The sequence below is a fragment of the Anabas testudineus genome, chromosome 6, assembly GCF_900324465.2.
Source record: "Anabas testudineus chromosome 6, fAnaTes1.2, whole genome shotgun sequence".
Lineage (NCBI taxonomy): Eukaryota > Metazoa > Chordata > Actinopteri > Anabantiformes > Anabantidae > Anabas > Anabas testudineus.
In genome coordinates this window covers 22,870,809-22,897,822 of record NC_046615.1, presented here as the reverse complement: position 1 = coordinate 22,897,822, position 27,014 = coordinate 22,870,809, and the positions used below count along the sequence as shown (strand labels likewise).

The 27,014-nt window shown below is 40.9% G+C and overlaps 1 protein-coding gene across 1 annotated transcript in view; it reads right to left on the bottom strand.

Annotated features, from left to right (window-relative positions):
• The window catches only part of cadps2 (Ca++-dependent secretion activator 2), a 153,159-nt gene that overhangs the window by 123,007 nt on the left and 3,138 nt on the right, over window positions 1-27,014 (bottom strand). The window contains 1 exon segment of the mRNA XM_026365114.1: window positions 735-848. Coding sequence (XP_026220899.1) covers window positions 735-848 — 114 coding nt within the window.

The window sequence follows — 27,014 nt, the reverse complement described above, 5'->3', positions numbered from 1 at the left end:
CTTAGGAGGAGGGACAGTGTTTTCTGAACTGTGTGATGAAGGGGGGGTGTTCTCATGGAGTGCAGGTGAAGTGAAGTAAGTTAAAAAGTTGAATGAGCACGATTTGTGGCAGCCCTGAAAAACAGAAAACAGCTGCTGGATCGATTTTCTAATCTGTTTCAGGCTGATGCTGGTGATGAATTTCATTACTTTGTGCCATAAGAGCTCAACAGCCACTCCGTCATCAGAGGTGTGGTGGAGGGCGCCCCCAACCAGAACCGAAGACAGGACAGTTTGAAGCCACAAGAAGGCACAGGAAACTGTTTTGTTGTCACCTGTGCATCAGGTGGTACATTTGGTTTTATTATATATCACCGTCTGAGTCACAGCTCCACAGTGAAGTTGGTGAGTGGAGCCCAGCTGCTGATTGGTTACAGCCGGAAACAATGGGTGAGGTTCTAAACTGTGTCAATTCGTACATAGCATTCACACAAAACACGGAATCAAAATCGATGAAATTTGGCTTTTTTCACAAGAATATTCACAATTACAATGTGCAGATTTCATTTAACTGAATCTAAGGCAACATAGTTTTGGTATTTTACTGCATTTAAGCTTCAAATAATTCAAAGTATGATAAATGTTCTGAGAGTACCTTTCGCTATGATATCGCTATATAATGATACTATGGAACCTGAATGCCTCATTTATTTTTGTTTTTAAGAAAACTATAACGAAAGATGAGATCGACTTGCCTCATAGTAGCTTCTCACAGCGTTGCAGAAAGCTTCATCTGCCACAATCTGAGTTTCCCCATTGAGGAAGGACAGAAAACGCTCCTTCACCGCCTGCAGCTGCTGCTTGTTCACCTGAGATAAAGAAGAGATGATGGAGCAGAGAAATACAGGAAAGTATGGACAGAGAGCGAGAAAGGGAGGAGAAGCGAGGCGACAGAGGTTGGTAGGATGTGGTAATTCGAGACAGATGGAGAGGAAGAGAAGAAGATGAGAGAAAGCAGAATAAATGAGAAAGAGAACAAAAGTACAAGATTAGACTCGTTAAAATGTGACATAGTCTAACTCCGTCATTACAGACACAAGTCTCATTATCAAACAAATGTCTTTCATTACGAAACTGAGTTTGTAGTTTCTTAGTGAAGCTATAAAGAAGCTCTGACATGTTTCGAGCCTGATGGAAACACACAGGCTTGAGATTTTAGCTCATTAACCACAAATTACATTTTTTACTTCAAAGATATATAAAGGTCCGTTTAAGATTGGGTTTTACATTGATTTCATTCCTTGCAGGTGGTCATTAGTTTCAGTTCATTTCTATAAAATCAGCCTTAATTTCTCATTTAATTTTCATTATTCCTGCATGGTGGGGTGCAGGGATGGTTTAAGGGGTGTGAGCTCACACAGCATGACCAGCGTTCTTTCAGAGAGTTGTAGTAGTTTGTCCTTAAAACATCTGTGAGATGTAATAACGCCTGTGACCAGCAGGGGAAGTAGGAAAAACAGCCACGTCATAAGTCACCTGCCCAATAAGGTGCATGGACTCAACAAGACCACCGGTATCTACAGGTCAGCAGGACAGTCCTGTACTGTATGTCCTATAGGTTGTGTGATGGGGTCTGTTTTAATCAGATTGAGGTGTGTATTAAAGACCTGTTACCATTCTTCAAGCTACTTTTACATCACACATCATCCTGCTGAAAGAGCCCCCGGTAGTACTGTTACCATGAAGGAGTAACAATGTTTGGGTGGGTGGTAGACGTCAAAATAACACACACACACACACACACACACACACACCAGAACCCAGGGTTTCCCTGCAGAACATTAGTCAGAGCATCAAACTGCATCCTGGTGCCTTCGTTAAACCTCTCCAGATAATTACACTCGCCCGTGTTTCCTGCTTCAAACACATCAACCAACTGTTCAATCGCTGCATTATACAGTTTGTCCCACCTTTGACTGGCGCCACTGTAAAGACATAATTGCTGTTATTCACTTCAGACTCCGAACAAACCAGCACCAATCTATAAAGGATAAAACTATCATGTTGTTGCTGCCTTCTCGATCAGCTGGTGTGATCGACATTTAAAAGAGATCTGTCGTTACCGTGGCCTTTCTGACACAGAGGCAATGAGACTCACAACATCAAGACTAGCAGGATTCTAGCAGCACAGACCTGCAGCTCTCTGGATAGATCTGTTGTCACCAGCTACAGAGACGTGCTCCCAGGCAAACCTGCTCCAGTAGCTCGAGCTGCCCATTAATCAGCTGTTGGTCTTTGCTGATTTAGTCTGTGTGCTTGTGAAATCAAGTAGAAGCAAACACAAGAAGGCTGTTTGAGTCAGGTAGTGTAGTAATTCAAGGAATAAACGCAAAACAAAACATGACTCAGCAGCTGACAGAGCAAATCGATCTAAAAATGAATCCAAGCACAATCAGAGACGCTCTGGCAGACGGTGCCGTGTGTGTCGGCCTCCAGTGATGCCGTTCTGTTCTTGGTTGATGACCAATTCATTATTTAAGGGACTCATTATTTTCAGCTTCTCCATCAGGGGGTTTTGCTGCTTTCTGTTTTTCTCATGTTACATCACTGTAAACTAGTCGATGTGGTTATGAACCGTTTTTAAAATGTCATCTTGGTTTTTAGAATTGCTGATGGAATCTGATCCACTTATCAGCCAATTAATATGCCAAATTAATTGGTGATCCTCACATTCATCCACCTCAAATCCATCTCATCCATCCATTGTACTATATTCTATATTCCAATGTTCAGCTTGTGAAATAAATATGACCCAACAATAACACTTTTCACAGAAGTTCCCATAAATGTCATCAGTCCTGTAATTTCTGCCCAGTGAACCACAGCTGACATATTGTGTTGTATGAGAATTTTAAGTTTTCATGAGCATTATAATCACCAGAAGCTGCTTCTCATAAGCTGCATATGTATGAGGCGTCAGGGGGACGGTGGCATCAGGGGAAAATTAAACCATTATTCTTCTGCTTGTTGCAACACTTCCAGCAACAAATACGTTCTGGAAGTCAAAGTCCCAATTTCCAGCGACACAGAGTGAGCAGCAACTTATCTCCTGCTGACAGCTTTTTGTGTGGGCTTCTCCGCCTTTTCTCTGTCTGAATGGAGGCTCTGCGGTTTGGCGAGGAGGAAGAGGGAGAATCTAGCAGCAGGTTATGACCGTTTAAATTCAAAATGACTTGACCCCCATTTTGAACAGGGTGAAAACATCCAACAGTTCAGAGATTAAGAAATTCCTTTGGAAGGCCACCGCTGCTGTGAAATGTGGCACAAAGAGCAGAGTACTCGAGGGACCGCTCTTCATTCTGTGGACAGGGTTCATCTGATAGAGTCAGACCTGTTTGTAGCTGATTTATGAAAGTATTTCATTACAAAACCTGCAGAGGGGGGAATCGTGAAGGGCCAGCAGCCAGGAAAGAAACCAAGTGAATCTAATTAAGTGTCTGATTTGGCCCTTGGGTTGTAGCAGCATGTTAAAACTAGATTACCTAAAGTAATCACGTTCACATTCATTCATTTACCTTCGACACCTGTTACACTTATGCACTGTGAAGTGCTCTGCTTCAGGTGGCAGACGGAGCTCTTAATGCTCGGCACTGTAAAATAAGATGATCTACAAAAGGAGAAACGAGACACCAGACGTGTACATGTGTCCTCGACAGTTTTAGAAATGTTTTCTATGTATTGTGATTGTTGATTAGTGTTGGTTTGTGCTTCTGTTTCTAATTTTTATAATGTTTAATGAGAATTTCAGGATTTATGTTTTATTCTACTGCTCCATTATCAGCATGCTGGTCTTCTGATGTAAATCTTCAATCTTTGACCGGTGAACACAACTTTTGTTTGTAGTTAACATGCACATTGAGCACACGTAATACGTTTCTTTGTTGGCTGACTGTACGTACTTAGTGAACACTTTTCTAACTATAAACATCAAGAAGAAATTCATCTTTTAAGACTGGTTTGCACTTTTAATTCAGTCTCATCCACCTTCTTAGACACATAAGTGCATTATGTGCTTGTTTCCCTTGAATAGAAACGCTCTGCTTCACCACTAAATACTAATTCATTTCCTATTCTGGAGCCCTTTTGGCTGAATATCACAGGCTCTCTCTTTTTCGCACCATCTGTTTTCATGTGACTGCAGCAGTAATGTCTTCTCTCCTACAAATGCATCCAGCCCATGAAATGAGGGGTGACAACCAGAAAAGAAGCTGGATATTCAGTGTGAAAAGCCTCCTGTCAGGTTCCAGCTGAATTTCTGTTCATGCCTGCCATCTACTAGGTTTTGTCCAGTAAAGGGGTTTAAATGCAGACGGGCAGAGCTTCAGCACCATCAGCGACAGAAAAGATCCAGGTGGATGTGTCCTTTTCCCTTCAGGGACGTCAGTCAGCATGTTGCCGTTCTTCGAAAACATCCCTATCGAATAGAACCACTCCGAGGTGAGCAGGTCAACATCTCTCAAACTTCAGGGAGCATTGGCTCTCAGAGCAGCTTTCAGGAAATACACAGGATTAATTGGTGCCGACTTTTCAGTTCTCTGTAACACAGAACTCTCCAACTGCAGCAAACAGCAAAAAACATCTTCATTGTTCGTGCTGACTGAAGATTCATATTTAGCCTATTAATCTCCCTGTTAAAGCTACAGCTGAGTGTTTTTTATTAGCTGAAGTAGCTCTAGTTCACACCTACAAACTAATTTTCTTAACAAGACTCCAGCTAGCTCTTTTTTAGGTCATTATTTCCATTAGCACTATGAGGTTTTTCTGGTTGTTCTCAAAAAAGACATTGCTTGTTACTGTTATTTTATTTTACATTATATTTGTTAATACTCTTGACTCTAATGTTTTATGACAAATTAATGTAGAAAACTATGAAATTATAAATAACCTTGTGTTGAAGAGATTTACTGAAGTCAATCTACATCAACCTTAAAACAGAGACTACACTGTTTTCACTGTATTATCAGCACTTTGTCCATAAACAGATTTGATGCTTACGGATTTCGAGGTTGATGGATCAGTTCATACAGATTCAAATTTAGAACAAAACGCAACAGATGCAAAGTAATAAACTGGGTATTGACACACAGTGAAGCCTTCTCACTCTGTGATTTGAGCAGACCTGACATCAAACTGTCAATCATCATGAAATAGTTCTGAAAAATAAAATAAAACCTGTCAAGCTGACAAAACAGATCAGATGGAGAAGAGACTAAATTAACTTGAAAGTCACAGCCGTGTTCTGTAGGTTTAAGTTGTGCTGATTTATTTCATGGTGCAGAAATATCAACAAGTATAAAAAGTTATATACCATAGAAACTTCTAAACTACTAAAATCATTTTAAAAACTCAAAAGCTTTTACTGCATGATTCGGGTCACAAATTTAGTTCCTGGTCCCAAATAAGTCCAGCAAAGCAGAAATAAGCACAGGAAAGAGTGCGACGCACAAGAGTGGTGTGACAATAGCAAGCAAACGCTGCAGAGTGCAGCTTTGTTAATGGTTTGTCTACAGTCCTAGAAGTCTTTCTTCTGTTTTACTGTCCAATGTCGAATCCAGACTACCGCCACCTGCTGGCCAGCATTTGGCCCAGATGAAGTCAGAAACCTGCTCTAGTCGGACACAAAGCTCACAAAAAATAAGAATTTATATAATTTATATATAACATAGCACAAGTCTGAAAATGTAGTAGAATGAAAAATAGAACTGTAAACAAATTACCATGGTTTTTATTTGCACTGCTGCTCACAACACCGGCCAAACCTGAATAACAGCCTTTACTGAGATGTCTCCACGTTCAGTAGAGACTCTGCATGACGTGATGATACCAGACATTTAACAGCTTTTACGTTTCCAGACGTGACAGTGAAGCTTTCGACCTGCCGCACTTCTGTCTGGGTGAGATGGATGAGACGGGGTGACAGAGTTTAGAGTCTCTGTGTGCTCCTATAGTGTACATTAGCTTTTGTTTATGCTTCAAGGCTTTAATTGGATTTCCTCACTCTCCTTAGAGAAGGTGAGACGTTTATCGAGGACAGTTAAATGCTTATTTGGTCAATGGTGGGAGCCTACTGATGGTGGAACAAAAAAAACACATAGAAATGTGAGTGTAATACATGTGTGAGTGTGTGTCAGGGCTCCACAGGAAAAACAACAGCTTCTATTGGTTCCCAGCAGCACTTTCAGCTGTCAAGATGCAGCTCGGGTGAGAAAACGCAAAATGAGCGAGGGCGAGACATTTCTGTCAGCTGTCTCAGATTAATGGACGGATGGCAAATTGAGTCTGTAAATACACCCTGTGACCAGAAAACACACACACACACACACACAATATGGGAAATGTCGTCAGTCTGGGTACATGGGGGTATTTGTATCCGTCTGTATTACCATGTCCTCCACTTTTTGGAGGACACACCTGCCAGAATCTTTCTATCTGTTAATTACAGCGTCAGCTGCTTTATGCATACAACCCATAGGCAAGGCAGTTTGTTAAGGCAGGGCTTCAAGTAATGATCATCTTCATTACTGATTCATGTTTTCTTCAAACAAAAGTCCAACTCACCAAAAATAATTATTTTTCTGCCAAATGGCTGAAAAAAACATCGTAAGTGTGTCCAGATAAAACTGTCTTCAGCAAATTCATATCAAATCTGAGAAATATGGAGAGGAAGCCATTCTGCATCTCACTGACAGGTGTCAAGTTGCATAACAGTAAGTTTCAATAAACTGCACTAAAATGCTTTGCAGGACTTACTTAAAAAACGGCTCTGTACCTGTCATACTCACTAAAATCAAATGACCAAAAGTAATTTCAGTGCCATATTTACTAAATAAGCAGGGACTTCAGACTCAGCCCTCGAGTTCTACTTTAATTAAGTTATTAGGGGTGTTTTCAGGTTGCATAACTTGGAATCTGGAAAATGAAAATTAAGTGTGAATATTCTAAAATCCAGCAGGTAAACATTAGCTGAGCGGAGAACTGAACTCCAACAAATGAGCTGACAAACCAACACAAACTGCAGACCCTTATAAAATCCTCAGCCAACACTGGTCAGGTGAAAAAAGTAATTTAGTTCATGTCTTCTTTAAAAAGATCTGCACCAATACAGTACTGTGGGTAATAATGATTTCCCTGACACTAGTGTTAGAGCAGAGCCAGTGAAGGTGATCAGCACGGTGCCTTTTATTTTAATATTTATGTTCAGGTAGAAGTTAACTTTTTCAAATCAAGTAAATAAGGTATGAATTTTCATGCCTCTGTGCTGCCAGCATCTATCAGTGTCTCATCAACACAGTATCTGAGGAACACCTTCAGGAAATCTCTTAAAAGACTCAAAATTCCATGTGGCATAAATGTTCACTAGCCCTGTGTTGACCTGCACGGTGACCTTTACAACAGGTAGCTTAATCGCCAGTTATGTTTCATATTATAAAGCAGTTTGTAAATAGTCCGACACACAGAGTACCTGGTTAAAGGAACTGAAACATTCCTGCACCGGGAGTTTATCCAGATTATTAAATGTAAACTACTTTAATTTGAGGTAAAAGAAACTGAGTGAACCTGTCGGTAATAAACTTTCATCTATGGTTCTCTTTCATTCTCTCTGTAAGTGTCACTGTACTTTAATAAAATATCCTCATCAGTGACAGAGCCAACAATCATTTACTGACCACAGCGCTGTTGGCAAGAGCCCTTTTCTAATTAGGCACTATTGCAAAGCAATTATTTTTCCTGTTTCACACTGGCCACCAACTCAGTGGTAACAGCTCCAGCTCGTTTCAACCTCCAGGCGCCACACACCAACACACACACAGCCCACTGAGCCGTCACACTGTTTCCACAAATTGACTGATTGTTTTCTTCCTCTCAGAGACGTTTGCTTCAAACTGAAACCGTTTGTGACAGGAGGAGAAATTTATGTCCTTCACAGTCAGAGTGTGCGTTCATGAACGAGCACATACATAACCACCACAGAGCTCCTCCGTTGGCCCATGTCCTGCCACCAAATACACAACCTCACTGCAGGACACCTATCCAATAACCTGCTCCTGGCTCCAGCAGCACAGACGCAGAAAGGAAGACAAACACCAGTAATCTTTGCACCCGGCCCTGAGAAATAAGACAAGGAAGTGGAGGAGAATTTAAAACTACTGTGAATAAGCTAAATAGCAAAGTAAATGTTGATGATGCTACACTGAATCTCCATTTTAATCACGATTCACAGTAAATCCATTTTAATTCCCTTATACATTATAAAACTAACATTAACCTTCACTGTAGTATGGGCTTTTTAATGACATTTCCTTTTGTACATCAGCAAATCAGTTCTGTTCAAGAACCACTAAACCAAACATATGAAAGATCAGATTTTTTGGGGGTTATTTTATTTTACATTATATTTCTTAATACTCTTGAAATTAATGTGGAAAACCATAAAACTTTCATAAACTTTTTCTTGCCACTGCATAACTTTGTGTTGAAGTGATTTACTGAAGTCAATCTACATCAACCTTAAAAAGAGAGACTACACTGTTTTCACTGTATTATCAGCACCTTGTCCATAAACAGATTTGATGCTTACAGACTAAAGTGAACCAAAGCCTTTTAACTACAGAAGTAATATGTCTCAGCAGACATGACGCAGATCAACAACAGACCAGTGTCAATGATGCTGGCAGATCCTCTAACTGTTCTGTGTTTAGTCTGCGTGCAGTTAAAAAGTGAACAACATATTAACAACAGTAAGAGCGACAGAGCTAAACTGTGTTGCTGATGTAAAGACATGCAGGTGATTGAAAATGCACTTTCTATGAAGACATGGGCCACAAAGGATCCGCCCACTGGAGTCGTTGGTACCGGGGCAATAAAGGTGGGATTTTTCAATCAGTCTTGAATACAGCCTGTGAAGGATGTGGCCCCTGACATGATCCACAGTCATATTTTGAGTCAAAGTCATTCTGAAGACATGTTATTGTCCTTCCAGCGTGTCCAGTAGTTTCTCCAGTTTTAAGGATTCATACTGTATAACGAACACTGGAGATTGATGGTGATTTCAGAGAACATCGGGTGCAGAGCTCCACACACTGCCGGGGAAAATCCCACAACTCTGTATTCTGTTTTCTAACGGTAGAGCTAAATATCTGAGAGCAACATTATACCAGCTTCCAAAAACGATGACATTTAATTTTCAGTTTTCTCATTCGTTTTTTTTTTATTCCTCAGCTCATGTCTTGTTAGAATAAAACCAAACATCAGAAAATTCCACCATAAAACTGCTTTTCTTTCAAATATACTGGTATTTTAGGTATTTTTTATTTTTTTAATGGTATTTTCCTTGTTGCAGACCAATATAGTGAAAAATCATTTGGCTAAAAATATCAGACTTGCTTCCTCAATCTTGATTGATGCTAACTTTCTTACTTTCTTCCCCTACGATCAACACACATCTGCAAAATAAGCTCATACCGTTAACATGCTGTGAGCATGTTGCTCCTTAGTGCCACAGTTTTACCACCTGCAACTGCAATGTCACATGTTCAAACCCCTGAAAACACATAAATACCATAAGATATGCAAACTTAAACCAGACAAAGAAAAGCTCCCACCACCTGCTGCCTGGATATTTGCTCAAGTCTCAATTTAATCTTGTGCTTTTCTTAACAAACTCTTCTCATTACACCTTTAACCTCATCTTTGTTTTTCTCTTGCTCACAGATAAAATCTCCCTCCGTTTCATGCAGCTCTGACTGAAAGTGATCACTCCCAAGACAAACACATCCTTCCCTCCCTTAATAAACACGATCAGCTGACCGCTGCAGTCCATCTACAACCGATCAACACACACACCTGACCCACATACTGTTGTGGTGAAGCTTTAAGACTCACCTGTGTTTGTATCCGTTTAGAGCTGGGTCAGATTAGGGTCAACCTGAGTATTTGCTTCCTTCAACTTCTGTTTTTTAAATGAACAAATGCAGCAGTTTCCAGAGTCGTGTTGACATTCAGGACGATATCCAACCAACAGGATGAGACTCATTTAGGGTGCTGTATGGACGGCAGCGATTATGTTCAAGTTGCTGTGGATAACCCTTGGCTTTGACGATAATGATTTTGGTGACCTCCTGACCTTTCTTCTAGTTTGGACAACTCTACTGACCAAATGTCCTGGGAGACAAAAAAAGATGTGCACATAATAAACCTTCCTCCACTGGATGTCTGTATACACAAACTGTAAGGTTTAGTGAAAAGGTCACACCGCTACTACTCTGGACAATTTCTCACTACAATGGTAGAAAAACAAGTTATTGTGCAGCAGCATCAGCATTTATATTAGGTTATAGAAATATTAATAAAACATGCTCAGTGTGACAGAGGACTGCACAACAGTCCAAACCCTGAAGCCACATGCAGACACATGTGGTTGATTTAACAGTAAGAAGAGGGCTGCTTCACTGTTCTGGCTTCAGGTTTTCCAGCAGGTTTTAAACCTGGCTGCAGGAATTTGTTTGAGTTCAGTCACAAGAGCTTTAGTGAACTCCAGCACTGATAGAGACTGAGATGTTCTGGCTCCCAGTTGGTGCTCCAGCTTATCCCAAATGTGTTGATGGGCTGAGATCAGGACTCTGTTCAGGAGGGTTAAGAGCAAACTGGGAAATCTTCTGTGTCCACATCATGTTTAATCAGGACAGGGACAAAAACCCAAGTGTTGACTGTTAAACTATTAAACTGCTGATACTGCAAGTAGACATTCATGTTTAGTATTTCTGTTAAATCTCATCTATAATAATACATTTTATTGTTCAAGCTCCTGATTCCATCTGGACCATATGTACCATCACCTGCTTTCCCCTCTTACGGTAATTCATCATCACCAGTTTCCTGCTTAAGATTTATTGCTGCTCGCCTCATTTCCTGTAGACACAGGCACAGTTATCCCCATGACTCAAACTATGACTGTACTGTACCACATGGAGGTATGAGGAATCAATCCTCAGCTGCCCGTCTGTCTTATTTCCTACTGTCAGGACTCGTCAAATTGTCCTCACCCGAGCAGACAAAGTCAAACCAACCGTCAGTGTCATTCTGCAGAGAGATCAACCTGTCCAGGTAACAAGCTGACACACAACACCTGCACAGGATCACACACAAGTCTGTACTGTATACAGGATACACACTCACTAAAATAAGCCCAACAGTCTGTGGCTGGTACAGGATGTGGATCATGATCATCATAAAAGTTTGTTCCAGTTATCCTAACATGATCCTCCTGCATCTGTCCAAAAACTTGTTGACATGCTTTAGTCTATAGAGTGAAGGAACAACACAGTCACACACACTGTACCCAGAAAACCATTTTGGCAGGATGTGTAAAAACAAATGCACACCAGGGGTGTAGTGATTCTCCAAATCAATAGTTGGGTTCAGACCTCAATTTTTTAAGGCAGGGGTCAGTTCCTACTGTACATTTAGTCATTTATCACTCGCTTTTATCCAAAGCGACTTACAAGGTACCGTGCAAACGCAGGGTAGGTGTAAGGCCCTAACGACCCCTACTGGAGGTAGGCCACTTTGCTGTACTGTCCTGTATTGAAACATGGATGACCTGCACTCTGTATTGTCCTTGAATGCCTCACCTGATCAGCTCATGTGATCTTCTATGTGTGACTTTCTTAGCATAAAGGCTGCTGTGAAAAGACACGACATGGAATCACAGGTTTTTATATCAACAGCAACTCTGGAGGTAAGATGCTGTACGACCCGGTACGATACCTGGTCCAATAACTGCATCTATTTTTGCCACAGAGATTAAGTTACTGAAGAGCCAGACAGGAAACGTGGGAGAAGAGGGGGTACGACTTGTACAATCCACTTCCTCTGCATGTATTTCTCCATCAATTTACATCAGGAAACTCGTGAAACATCACATTCATGTTAGTGTGTTAACTAATGTTTCAAAGTGTGCAGTTTCAAACTGTCCTTGGTGACTGTTTGTTAAGCGTCCTGAACAGTGGGTCTGAAGACTTTTCACAGTTTCTTTTACTATCTGAAAGAAACAATGGCAGGTGGTGATCGCCCATCCTCCCCAGGTGGGAGGGACCGTGGTGACGGTGCCAACATCGTCTACAAACCCTCAACAGATTTTCAGCTTGTGATTTATGGTTCAGATCCAGGATCTGTCCCTCGCTATCAGAGGAAAGAGGCGTTGCTGCGATTGCTGCTTTCTCAGCTGTTTCCTCACATTGTTGTTAGCTTACTGTTGGCTCAGGGCTTCCACATGAATGACAGTTGAAATGATGAGAACTGAGACTCTGCATTCAGGATGCCTGCACTGATGTGATGTCAAGCAGAGACGCAGAACCAACTGTGAGCTGATCAACACTGACCTCCTAAAACTAATGAGACTTCAGTGTTTGTTTGACTGGGACAGTATGAAACTCATTCTGCTGTGACCTTTGATCCTTTATGTTGGATAATACACTGAAAGCTCCACCCCCACCCTAATTTATCCCTGTCACAGGAGAACATACTGGTCTTTACCTCCAACTTTAACCTACTTCAGCTCAGATTCAGTCGGTTTCTGTGCTTCATGCAAGAGTGATGAGGAAATATTCAGCCAAGAAAAAAGGTGAAGTAAGGTCAAGATAATGTCTGCAGATATTACTTCAGAAGGGTAAAGTAGTGCATCTAGCTTTTTACACAAATCACATTGTTTCTCACAGCCCGGGGGCAAATGTCCTGGTGCCTCCTCCAAGGCCTTGGAACGGTTTTACACTTCAAGAGACATTTATGTATTTGAACCTCTACAACTAGATAACAGCTTGTTCTCTGCTTGTTCAGCATCAGAGAAATAAATAAACTCCTGTGGGGACTGAGATAAGAGCTTTAATCCGAGCAGCTCTCTGAAACTCCAATGGATGAAGCTGGAGATTTGGAGTTTCTTCAAGACAGAAGCGGGCGACAGTGATGTTGTTTCATTAAGGCTCAGCACAGCATGGTGTACTGGCTGCTTACAGTTCATTTAACTGGTGCACTTTGTGTTCCTCAGTCTAGGTAAGAGCGCCAACGAGTTGTTTTACATGGAAATGTAAAGACTGAGTGGTTAAAAACAGGCGCTGTGAATCAGGAAAACACGGAAACAGTTGTGAGTGTTGGAATCCGTCAGAAACGTCTCCTTTCTAATGACTGCCGGTGGATCGAGCCAATGAGGCGGAACAGCTCTCCACTGGGTCACAGCAGGAAGAGGGAGCAGAGGGAGGAGAGAGGAGGATGGAAAAACAGGAGGAGAGCAGGAGGAGGAGGAGAAGCAGCAAGAAATAAAACGGCAAAGGTGGAGGAGGGGGGGAGGATGAGATTGAAAAGACTGGACTGGGGAGACGATGGCTGTGACTTCACCAGTGGAGGGATAAATATAGAAGCGGAGCGCTGCCTCGGCTCGTCCGCTGAGGCCATTTGAATCAATTGATCATCGCGGCAGAGGAGAAGTTAGTAGTCTTTTATTAGATTAGAGCATCAGAGGGCTGCAGTCGTGGTAAAGTGATCCGATTCAAACCACCTCATCACCAGTTAAATACACTCCAGTGTCACCTGCCAAAGCCTGACAGGAGGCCGAGGGCAGGGTCTGACATTTTATAAAACCTTCACACCAACACACCAGAAATTCAAACTTCCAGAGACGGTAGTTTCATAAAGTGACTGTACAGCTCCAGGCGTTTATTGCTACATTAATTTTAGCTGCTTTTATGTTCATGAGAAACCCGGCGAGCTTATCCTTCATGCTGCGTGTGAGAGACAGTGCTGATCCTATCAATCTTTCACTGAGAGACACAATGCATGTTTCACATTTACAAAAAAGAAAATGCGTCCGTGTGCTACAGTGAGTGGTGTTAAAATCAGTGGTGTAGTGGTTTCATTCTGGCCTTTATGATATGAGCTTTCTCTACTGGACACACGTCCTTAGAACTTACTGTAGATGCATCAAGATCACATATTAGTCAATAGAAAGATGTGAGTTGATGCAAACTGTGATATATCCAGCCTTGTGATGCCGGGGAAAATATGTTGGAGGCAAAAATATGCCCAACAATAAGTGAACTAATCAGCGTGAAATGTAACTGCAGAGCTTGTAATAACTGAAAACACCGAGAAAGATTCTCTGACTGCAGCTTCTTCAACATCAGGTTTGAAGATGTGAGGTTTTTCTATTTGTACTGTCGGCACAAGAAATCCCCCCCCACACACACAAACACACACACACAAACACACACACACAAATTGATAATTAAAATAATTAGTCGCAGCCCCTCACATGAGCATAAGTTGGTTCGTTTATCAAAAAGCATTTGGATTTACTTTTCATTAACACAGGGACCTGTGGATTCTCTGAAAAACCAGGTAACGAGACCCAAAAGGTGAAGTTAATTAAAAATAATGAGCAAGGGTTTGTGCTCTACCAGATATTTCAGCCTGTGATGATGAATCTCACTTATTCACATCTGAAAGAGTTTAAATCTCGTGAAATGCATCTTTTAATCAATTTCATATGTGCAGAGAGGTAAACGAAGCATCATCTTAAGTGATTCAGTGAGACCTACTATAGCTTTATTATTATTATATAGATTTTACTTTGTGTGCATTTATCTTTTATGTTTATTGGATTTTCTTAGAAGCTGTTCATTGGAAATTCTTCAGTTGTGGAGTATTTGGTTGCTTTGACGTCATTTCTCTACAGTGTAGTTTTGATTTTTATGTGCTGTAAGTTGTAATTAACTAAAACTGAACTGAAATTAAGACAAAAAGGATCAATTCAGTAATCATGACATCCATTTGTGTCATATGTCATATTTGAATATAAAGAGCACACAATAAAAAATACATTCATGTAGTTAGTGTGCAGGTTATACTTCAAAATACTATGAATCCATAAGGCTCCACGCTGAGTGGGACATTTAGCTCCGTATCGTCCACAATTCAAGAACACTACCACATTTTGTATCCCTGGAGTGAGTGATTTCTGATTTAACTCTGACTCAAAAGCCAACGTACATTGATTAAAATTAAATACGAAATAATGAGACTGCTGCCATCAAAGAAGAAAAGGAAACTATGCCACAGCAAACAGAAAGAAGTGAGTGGATTCTGAGAGAAGATCAGAAGAACCGACTGTTTCAGGGGTTTTATCTTACTGACAATAAAAATATGCTTAATGTGGTTTGTAGCACATAATGACAGGCTGCAGCGTCTGTGACTCTCTACCATGAAGATCAAAGATAAAGTAAAGTGACTGCTCACCCACAAAGGACAGACGTGTCAGACAAACAGTAAGAAGTGTTTCTATTCACACGGAAAATCACTGTTAGCGGATTTCTGGATACAGAGATCGTTCAAATTCAAGAGTTCAAAATTATTCTGAGCAAATGTCATTTAGCAAAGGAGCGAACTGATGAGGGCTCAAAACATGTCGCCTGGAAAAGAAGAAAGTCAGTTTATGAAACGCAGGCTGTCAAACTATCACAGCTTCAGGTAAAGTTACTACAGAGACATGAAGCACCTTTTGAAAATGATGTGATGTGATTTGACCGAACTAAATTTAAATGAATGTCTTATGATGGTGCCAAGGGAACGTCAGAACAACCCAGGAGTGCGATGAATCACTTATTGTGTGATTAAATGAATAAGAAGAATATGTTATTTGTGCTTGTGTGAGGAGATGCTGACAACAATAATCAGTTCCAATTAGGTAAAGGAGACGAGACGACGTCTTCACCTGAGACGAGCCTGTGGAGCAACACGTGATCGTCAGCAGGGGACAAAAATATCCACTTACAGGATCAGTAGTTCCCTGTTACTGAGGGGCTGTATTGAATATAGCTTGGTTTGATGATGATTCACATTCAATTTAAACCTTCTTAACCTAACGACACGTTACATTCTCCGACATTCAAACTCCCAGTCGGCTCAAACTTTTACTGTCTCTGTATAAATACAACTCTAACTCCCGGCTGCACTCACACGTCCTCACACTCGTGGACCTTTAATGAGTCTCCAGACCAGGACAGGTGCTCTGCATCCTAATGAGAATGTCAATTATTCCTGCAACATTAAATTGCACCGCGGCTCTGCTTTGCAAACAACAAACGCCAGGAGGACTGCGAGCTGAGGGCAAATATCTGGAAGGATCTGGAGTGTTTGATGTCAGCGAGGCCAATGTGGGCAGCTGCTACCTCAAGTTATAAACTCTGTGTGTGTGTGTGTGTGTGTGTGTGTGTGTGTGTGTGTGTGTGTGTGTGTGTGTGTGTGTGTGTGTGTGTTCCTTTATCAGCTGAGAGCAGAGGCGCTGTGGGGGAGAATGAGCCATGTCAAATCCTGGAGACTGTTCCCTCAACAACAGAAGTCAAGTCTCAGTGTTCGTCTCCTCACTTCATTTCAGTTCTCACTGTCGTCACATCAACGACCAACTCTGTCCCTCAGTTCATCGAAGACGGAGCCTGTCGTTTCACAACAGAGAAGAATCTACGTCTGTATCTGTGTGTGTTCAGAGCGTGGTTAGCGTAGCTTAGCATAAAGACTGAAAGCAGGGGGAACAGCTAGCCTCGCTCTGTCCAAGCTTCACTGAGATAATGAGCACTTTATTATAAGAGGACGAATATTCAATTTACCTCAGTCCGAGCTGGTAATACATACTGTATGTGCATATTTCTAGTAATGACACTCTGAGCTGAATTCTTGTACTTAGTGTTTTAACTTTAGTTTCTATAGTGGAAAGTCTTTTTATATCAGTCTGGGTACTTCTGCCTCCTCCACCCTTGGTTGTAGTCTACAGACAAAAGCTGTGCTGCAGAGGATTTTTAGTTGCTATAGCATGGTTGTCTCCGTTTCACTGCTAGTTAGTGCACAAATCAACAAAGACTTCTACAACAACTACAGATTAGTAAAGTTTTAAAAGCTTTTTTACTTCAGTATGTGAAGGAAAATGTGCTGGAGTTATGATCTCAGCCAATAACTGTGGTAAGTCCTTGATTATTACTACAAACTGTCTGTGGTTTACTAGTAGTAATAAACAGTAGTATAAATAAAAATATGAACATAAAACACAAACGCAGTGTTTGTCTGGTTCAGGGACAGCGTCACTGTTTTTCATTAGTATGTAGTAAGATGAATATGAGGCTCGACACGGAGAGCATGTAAACTAATCCCTCACAGGGGGCGATTATATTTGCTGGGTGAAGGGATCAAAGACAGTTGGAACGTGGTCCGTTTGCTGCAGAGACGTTGATCAGAGACTGAAACAAAGCAAAACAGTTTTTAGCAGTCAAGAAAAAAAAGGGCCGAGTATGATCCGAGGTGGTTTTTGGTTTTTGTGTCGTTATTCATCAAATACTAAACATTAAAAAAATAAAATACTAAATCCACAGTTCACTTAGCAGAGAAACGTCCTGGTGTCACAGAGGCTCTGATAAGAGAAACCAACCAAGCAGCCTGAATAGTAAAATGAAAAGTCAAATCTAGAGTATTCATCGTTTCAATGATACAAGTTCACTTACTGTATGATTTATAATCAGTAAATTTAATTATCTGAATTAATTTATCTTTAATTTATCAATAAATAAATTACACTGAGATCAAGCTGAAGCTTTTAAACATTTTATCTTGAAAATCCAACTTTTTACTTTTTTGAGTTCTAAGTAAATTCACTGTTTCGGTCCATCACACTGTGAAATGAGCAAACGTTCTCCACAATCAAACCACCTATTGTTCTTTACCAGTGAACAACAAGCTAAAAACAGACTTTGAAATTCTGTTTATTTCCACCTGAAACACCTGCGACACAGGTCACCGACACACACTTAACCAAGTTCCTTCTAAACAACAAAACCATCAGTCATTCCACTTCGAGTGAGACTGAAGGCTAAAGCTCCAGCTGGGGGGACGATGTGAGACAGTCTGATGACTAACGTGTAGAGAGGTAATTAAAAGGTTTAAAAGAGGATGAATGTGCAGCTAAGGCGCAGAAATTCAATCAAAGCGAGTGGTCTGAAGGGTTTAGCTATGAAAAGTGAAGTGATTGCTGTTACAAAAGGCATCATTTTCATTTTCAACCTCAGAATGAGCTCTGCAGTCTTTGTGCTTTACCGCCGCTCAACTAATAGTCCAAGAGAAAGCAAAGGAACAATAGAAACACGAAGAGCTATGTGTACTGATGCTTATTAATGCCATAAATCAGCATATTGAAATGACTGACTGCATTAATACCAACTAATTTTTCTAAACATTAGAACTACAGTAAAGATGTTTTCTTTGGGGGCTGATGGACAGCTGCTGATAACTAGACATTACAGAGAAAAATAAATCCAAACAATAGCTGCAGCCCTGCTGGAGCTGCGCTACACGCAAGAGTGCAGAGAAGCTTCCTATCAAATATATAAATAAAAAGAGAATCACGCTGTGCACACACGCTCACGCTCCACTGCTCTGCTGAGTATAAAGACACAGAATAGAAATCGGTACATTTGTTTTGGTGTTTTCTTTTGACAGGTTGAAAGTCAGAATGGAAATAATATGAATTCTGTGGAGAAATAATCTTATAACAAAAGTCATTAATTCATTCATATTTCTCAATAAGACTACATGTACAATATGTGCAGATTTGTAGAAACAAGGTTTAAGGCAACTCCACGACTGCTTTCTCTGAGTAACCTGGTTACTTAAGTGCATGTAAACACATCTGCAGCTCAACGGGGAGAAAAAAAAGGGGTGGAAAACACCTTTTTATTTTATTTGTACTAATAAACGCTGCTGCAGATTAAACGTTCAGTAATTATTTTTCTATATATTCAAAGTTACCATCTTTTATTTTCAGCTGCACCTCCTGAAGTCGACTTGTTGTTTTCTCTGAACCAAGACAAATAGCAAAGTGTTTTTTTTTTTTTATCCATCCAAGGCTGCCGTGTGAAATCAGATCATTTTATTTGGACCTTGGACTTTTGTTTTGGCTGCAACTTCCACTGCTGTGAATCAGATCTTTGACAGTTCATCACAAAAATTTGTGGTGAAGACAGATTTCAGCCTTGAAACGAACACGCTGTTGGACTCGGTGCCGTATTTCCTCCATGAAATTTGCTTCTGATGGATAAGTGAAAGCATTATGACTCTATAGCAGACAGAGAGATTCCTGCCAAACCATGTTCACTGCCAGTGAGGATTTACTTCACCTATATGTGTGTAGTGGATTACACCCAGTGAAGTCATTGACTAAGTTTAGCTGTGAGAGGGGATTCAGTGTTGATTCTGTGAGAAGCAGCTGCTGCCAAAACAGAGGTTTAGGTGTAGGTGGAACGACATGACATCCAGCGTGGGATTGCTTTTCTTTTTCTAAACTCAACAGCTCCATTACTCAGTATGAGATTTAATCTAAAAGCATTAAAATTAAGAAAAACCCGTGTGAACAGTCTTGACATCCTGCAAGTCAGGATCCAAAGTGCAAACTAACAATTGCACTGTACTGCACTGGTACATGAAGGCACCACAGCAGAGACCAAATGTCCCAAGAGCTGTTGAAAAGGGACAACAGAACAGGCTCGTCTCAAAAAACGACTGGCGTTTAGAGCAGCGGTGGAGAAGCCTCGGGGGACTTCATTAGTCACCAGAAGCACCGAGCGAGACTGCCGGCTGATCCGGCTGCCACACAGGGACATGATGTGCCGCTCAACCTGTCAATACCTTTACTTTATTTATGACGTCTTATAAATGTCATCAGCCTCCAGAGGACCGGAGACGCCGGCTGTCTGAGTGGTGGAGGCAGCGTGGCGTTAACCATGTGTGACCGGCTCTACACTAAACCACGCTGTTATTAGACACCTGGTAATGCAATGTTTACACTCCCATAATGGTTTAAACCCAATTCATAGTTTTAACACTGAAACAGTTCATGGTGCTATACTGTCTCTCCATAAACTGTAATCCAGAATAACCCCACCCTTATCTAAGACCCGAATCATAAAATTACATTCACACGTTGTGCACTCAGACAAAACCTAATGAAAAAACACTGATAAACTGCAGAGGCCCTGACAGGCTGCATTAGACTGTACGCGTGTACCTAATAAAGTGGCTGTACTATAAATACACACGATACATGGAACCAAAACACAAAGTCCATGTTGAAACTTTGGGACCTCTGTTAATCTGCTCAAGTCTTCATGTGACAAATACGCCAAAGAAAAGATTTTGAGTCTTTATGATCTTAATTCTATTTTTGAAATCTGAGCAGATTTCGAGTTCATGTGTTACATCACGTTTTCTGTGGATCACACGTGTTCATCTTTTGGAAGAAGATACTAGTAGTAAACTGTAATTAATGCCAAGGGTTCACATACTTTTTCCACTAGCACTACGAGGTTTTTATAGTTGTTCTCAATACAGACGGGAAAGATCAGAATTCTTTTACACATTATATTTGTTAATATTCTGACTTCGATGAAGATCAGATTCAAGTTTACGAAAAATTTATGCAGGAAACCACAAATTTCCAAGGGTTCACATACTTTTTCTTGCCACTGTATATGAGTCAGTTTGGGTTACAGCTTCAACACAACACCTTCACCTCCACACAGTGTAAAATAAAAACACGATCAAAAAGTTCAGTTCAACCCAACATTACAAATATTTAGCTCTACAGGAGTTTAGGTCTGAACTCCCACTCACACCTAATGTTCAGTCGACTCCCACTGTTCTGTTGTAATTTTCTTTATTGAGCTGAGGGGTGTGTGTAGGTGAAGAGGGACCAACGCTGAGAGCAAGAGAGCGACAGGTTTTCCAGAGAGGATGATTTGAGTGCCAATTCAAAAAGTTTCCGCTCTACATTGTGGCCTCTCTCCTGTGGGTGTACAATTTGGAAAAATGCCTTCACCAGAAAAAAATAAAAGCTAATGGTCACAGTAATGGTCACTGTTCACGCCATCAGCTTAAAATAACCACTGTTCCTACAGTGTGGGAGGAAAGTAGCTTTAAGTTTTAAAAACCACTGAAGCCACAACAATAAAATAATTAGGTGACAAATAGAATATTAGGATCAATCACTTGTCAAGCATCACTAAATCTGTGCAGCGCTACTTAAAGCTGCAATGTGCGACTTTAGCTCGAGGCAAAATGAGACTCAATATCAAATCACTCTGCTACACCCAGGGCTCCCTCTCCCTGCTCTGCTGCACTCTTCTCCACCGGGCTCTTTACAACTCCTCAGTTATTAGTTCTAATCAAATACAATAAATAAAAAGCTGTAAAGATTACTAATAGAACAGAAACCACTGTTTAGATCTCTGCACACCCAGCTGTGCTGTTCACCGGGAGGCTGCGACAAAACTTGTCCACCATAACTTACATTTTGAATCATACTTAAAATGAAAATAATATAATAAGTTTTAAACTCAATGACAGGATTGTAATAAATCATCAACAATTCACAACAATAAATGCTGCAGGAAACATGACCTACACTCTGTAGGGTCCTTGAATGCCTCACTACACCTGTAGCAGGTGACGGGCCTTGTTAGGACTAGAAATACCCAGGATATTACATCAAATCTGTGGGAGTCAGGGAACCAGCCCTTAATATAAGGGGGTGGGATCCTGGAGGGAGCAGGTTTAGAGCTGCAGGATGAAACCACAGAGGTTTGAGTCGCGTTTCAGCCTCAGCTTCAGAACTATTACACCCCTACTGACGATCTCCAGACATTTATCTACCAACACTGATTCAGTTTCAATTAACTCTTTCTCAGAACTGATTAAACTTTTTGTCACTTTTTAAATTACGTTGGTAAATAGTTGAAAAATGACATCGATATTTTGTTCTAGTTACATAACTACAAAACAAACAGGGAGCATGAAATGAATGAAAATGTTTGAAGGTGAATTTTACTTTTAGTTGTGTAGCAAAAATGTACCGAACAAAAAAAAGTCACTGTCAGAATGCGGCTGAATGAAGGTGCTGCAATTTTAATGAGTTCTCTGGAACCGCACAGCAGTAAAACACAGAAAAACACACACACACACACACACACACACACACACACACACACACACACACACACACACACACACACACACAGGTAACACCTGAACTACACATTCTTCTTCATTTTGAACAACTAGCCACCATAACAGCTTCACAGATTACACTGAAGCCTAGATTTTACTACAACAATGGAGACGCTCTTCTATTTTCCTCACAAAGAAACCCACACTGCTCCGTCTTTCCTGCCAGGCCTTTCCTGGTCCTGACCCCTGGTATCTGGACGTGTCCTATATGAACTACCATCTTCTTCAGGTCTCACAACAAATGTTCTATGGGGTCTGGGTCTCAAAGCCAGTTTCTTCCCATTACTGAGAAATGCTCCCATAGAAAAACTGTTGGTTGTGATTAGCCATGCACTGGAGTACTGGAGCCCACACAGTTACATTTTTCCCTGATTACGTCAGGAAATTCTGTTCCTCATGCTCTCAGAGACATTTAAATGCTCCATGCAGGTCGTCATATGTCTTTTAAACCAAGTTGCCTCCATCTAGCCACTTCAACTTAAAAGCCTGATTGGTGTAGTGCTGCTCAGACGTTCTCCTACTTCTCAATCATTGCATTGGTTCTGTTAGAGTGACAGCTGAGCTCCGGGTCACGTCTCTGACTGAGGTTCTTCTTGACCAGCTACTCACCACTAGAACTAAACTATTTGATGTGCTTTTGTCATATATTTTCTGTGGTCACCTATCACAGATACAATTTATGCAATGATTATTGTACCGCTGGGAGTCTGAGGTGAGTCAGCCTCCATACCACCAGCACAACATGCATAGAACACAGCACAAAGTGCCAACACATTTATTTCATGCCTTCAATCACCTAAATTACTGCCTTGGTACAATAGTACTTGAATAAGGCTCAAATACCCATGTGCAGACTAAACTCCCTGTACTGTGGTGTACTGTAATGTAATGTACTGCTGACAGCACAGGGTTGGAGCTGACTGGGGGCTGAGTTTGGCCCCTGAGCTGCGCTGACTTGCCGTCTGATGGTCTTCATGGCGCTTCCTGCTCAAAGCCCTGCTGAGAAATCCTTTCACTTGTCTGATAGGAAGAGGAGGAGGAGGAGGAGAGGTTACATAACCCTCTGAGAGGAGCTCCATCTCAGGGAATCTGACAGGGGAAGGAGAGATGACAAAGGAGGACGGAAGTCGCCTCCAGCAAATCTGCAGCCAAAAACTGCGCCCACTGCCCACCAAGAAAAAAAAAAAACCCCAAAGCCTCCACATCAGCTGAAGTGGCTTCTTATAGCAGAGAAGCAGGAAGAGATGGTGTTTATGTTGTTTGTGTAATAAACAGCTGCCAGGGGATTAGATTTGTGCAGGGAGGGATGCGTGGGTCTTCATCAGGAGGGGGCTTCTGCAGTGATGGTTTCCCTGCTCAGTTTGTCAGACACGACTGAAAACAGAACAAAAACAGAAACACCGGGGGAAGACCGGAGGCTTCCAGCGTTTGAGAGGCAAGACAACACAACAGGTGGGAGTTCCCTCATTATATAAGGCAAAATATCTGAAACACATGCAGAGATATTCACTCATTAGCATTACTGCATTAACTCATACACTCTGAAAACATTCACCACGTTTCTCTATATTGTAAATCAGAAAAGCCTCGAGCAGCATGTTAGATGGGTGAAAATCCAAAGATGTCCACAAGGTCGGAGGCTGTAACAGTATTAATGCTTCTTTACTCAAGATTATGAGCAGGAAAAAAAACATGTATATATATATATTTTCCATAGGTTTTGGTGGCAGCAGCAGCTGCAGCAGCTCCTCGTCCTCCTCTGCAGATAAATGACAAAATCCAGGCAGAAGTTTCTGCAAGACCACAGAAAACGAGCTCTGAAGTAACCAAGTAAAGTTACTCTGCACTGTGGATACGGAGCCCTGATGCAGGACTCTCATGAGTCTAACTCTCTCAGACTCATTCTCCACACAGAGAACCAGTTCAGTCCTCGTCCCTAAATGTAACATGCAGGAAACTTTCCAGCATGTTGCATTTAGCCGTCTTGAAATATATTTATTCTCTGTTCCATAGTGAATGAGTGTGCGTTTGGATTTCTTTATGCCGAGTGCAACAAAATACAAAAAGAAAAAACAGGATTACTATTGACTTCTCTTCCCTCCACATGGTTTAGTCGAAGTCCTGCACAGATCCGATCCGATTTGTAGTTCTGGAGGGAGAGCCTGATGAGCTGCTTTACAACTTGAGATGTAAATTATTTATTAGAATTGAGAATGAAGCTCAGTCATTGGGCTCTTTGGGAAATAAACATCCTTTATTTAATGTGGATAGCCTCAGGTAAAACCTGGGCTGTTTCCTTCCTCTCATCTGATTCACAACATGTTTAATCTGCTCCTGGAAGATTTCATCAATACCAGACGTGTGTTTGATTTACAATACATAAATAAAAAAACCCACAGAGACAGAAGATGGACTAGTATGTACTTATATAGCTTTTATTACATTCTAGAGTTCACAACTCGAGAGACTTTCTTTAGCAGCCTCAGTCGAATTTACTGACCATTAAAACCAAGAGCTGCTCTCCTAACACTTGTTAGTCTGATATCAACAATCAGACAAGATCCTTTTAAACAGGAACCTGACAGGAAGCTGCAGTGAGTCCAACATTCAAACTATGTAAACAAACTTGTGCAAGATGTTGCACGTCTGGTTTCTCCACAACACTTCCTCATACACACGTCAGATTGTTTCAGATCTGTGGGAGCTGCTCATGTTGTCAATAGTTTGGTTTTGGTGGGAATTAAACCACCAACATATTGCATCCAAAGGGATGTTCTTATGCTTTCCATGTTCCAATGTTACATTTATACTATTGTGAAGATGACTGTCCAGAACACCCAGGTTACAGTCTGGTTCCGCTTTGTTCTCAAAATCCTGCTGAACAACTGAACAGTGTTATTTTATGAAAACCAATATATATGTGAAAATGTGGCACTGCTACAGTTCAATAAGACAACATAAGGAGCCAGCAAAAGACAGGGCTGCTACCAACAACCACTGTTTGACCAACAGGAGGACGTCCACAAGGTGGACAATTAGAACATGTTGACATGGGGGCAACCACACAGATTTAAGAGTGGGACTGATGTCGATGTCTCTCAGCAGAAGAAATTACTCAACATATTTCCCAAAACAGCATCTTTCCTCATTCCACCACGTATCATTTTATCTGTCGACTGTCAGACTGGAATAACGGCACAGCACAGTAAATCTTTCTAACACTACCATCAGACTCCCTGAACTGTCTATTGGAGTGCGTCATCTCCTTAAAATCACCACCTTCTGCAGCATCAAGATGCTAATTTGCAGGTTTTTGTCCATAACTGTGATGAAAATGCTGAGAAAAATCCAGCAGAGACATCACTTGAGTCATTCACACACCAGCGTTGGACAATGTTCAATCACACGAATGCTCATTCACTGTTTCTGTTCCACTCACCTCTGCTGATATTCAAATTCCTCATGTTTTTGATTAAGCAATAAAGTAACTGCAGGTTTAACTAAACTTAACGTATGAATACTATTTATCATTAAACATCCCAGTAACTGAGGCTAAATGTCGTGCTGCCAAATCAGCTTTTGCCGTCACGTCTTTCAGCAAACACTGGATTTTTTCCCTACATGAAACCTCATCATCGATGTGTTTTCTGGGAGGTGAAACCCTGAGGTCTGAGCATCATGGAGGCTCAGTGATCCTGCAAAAGGCTGAGTTTGTGTGTGGGCTGACACTAAGCACCAGTTTGCATCATTAACTCCTCCTTCAGAGTCTTGGCGGCCAGCAGGAAACTGACGGGATTCAAGAAGAAGGCTGCAACTTTTCGTGTTATTATTAGTCTTTATCAGTTCACCTCCTCACAACCCCAAGAAAATTTATCAAAATCATTCTGTTAAGTGTGAGGGTCGGAGTGACAAGAAGGGGGGGACATTAAACGGTTTCCTTAAACATTTAACCAAAAAGAAACTCTGCTGCCTCCCTATAGATCTGTCCACGTCTACTGATCACAGTATGTTCTTAATAAACTGAACTCATGTATATCTAGATAATATTTAATATATAACAAAAGTAAATAATATTGACTACGTGTTTTTTTTTTTTTGTTCTTTCTTTAGCTCTTAACTTTTTACTTGACTCCAACAGAAAACTGCACTTGAATCCTTAGTTCTCCAAACCGAGTCCAAAGTGGGGAGGACCGGTTTACAGCAGGCTACCACTCATCTACTGGAATGAACTTCATTCAAATTGAAATTCATTCCTCTGACAGACTTTTTCTAATAGTGTTTTTGGATTGTTTTTAATCAGTGGTGCATGTTATGATCCTGTCTGTGAGTCATTTCCTGTCTTTCTAGTAATAGAGATCTTTTTGTTTGGGACCATTAACAGAGGGGAAACGTGCTCGTTTATTAGCACTTCCCTTATCAAGCTTTGTTAAATATGTAATAAAAACAATTATAGAAATGTTTCGTTCAACTACAGTGAATTCAGAAAGTATTCACAGCACTTTACTTCTTCTACTTTTTGTTATGTTACAGTCTTATTCCAAAATAGATTCAATTTATTATCACACCCCATAATGTTAAAGGGAAAATAAATCATTTAATCCATTTTGGAAAAAGGCTGTAACATAATAAAATGCTGTGAAAACTTCCTGGATGCTCTGTAAATGGTCTGGTGCTGTGGATGGATCCAGAGGTCTGCTCTTAAATTAGTGTCAGTATCCAATTGATCAAAACTGGGAAATCAATGAGCTCGAGCAGCGTGTGGTTCTGTGTATTTCCATCCATCATCTACCAATGATCCTGTTGACAGTAGCAGGTTATGTGTATTTGAACATCTCTGTGGTGAAGTTTGCTAAAGCTAAAGCTAAACAGAGGGAGCATGTTAGAAA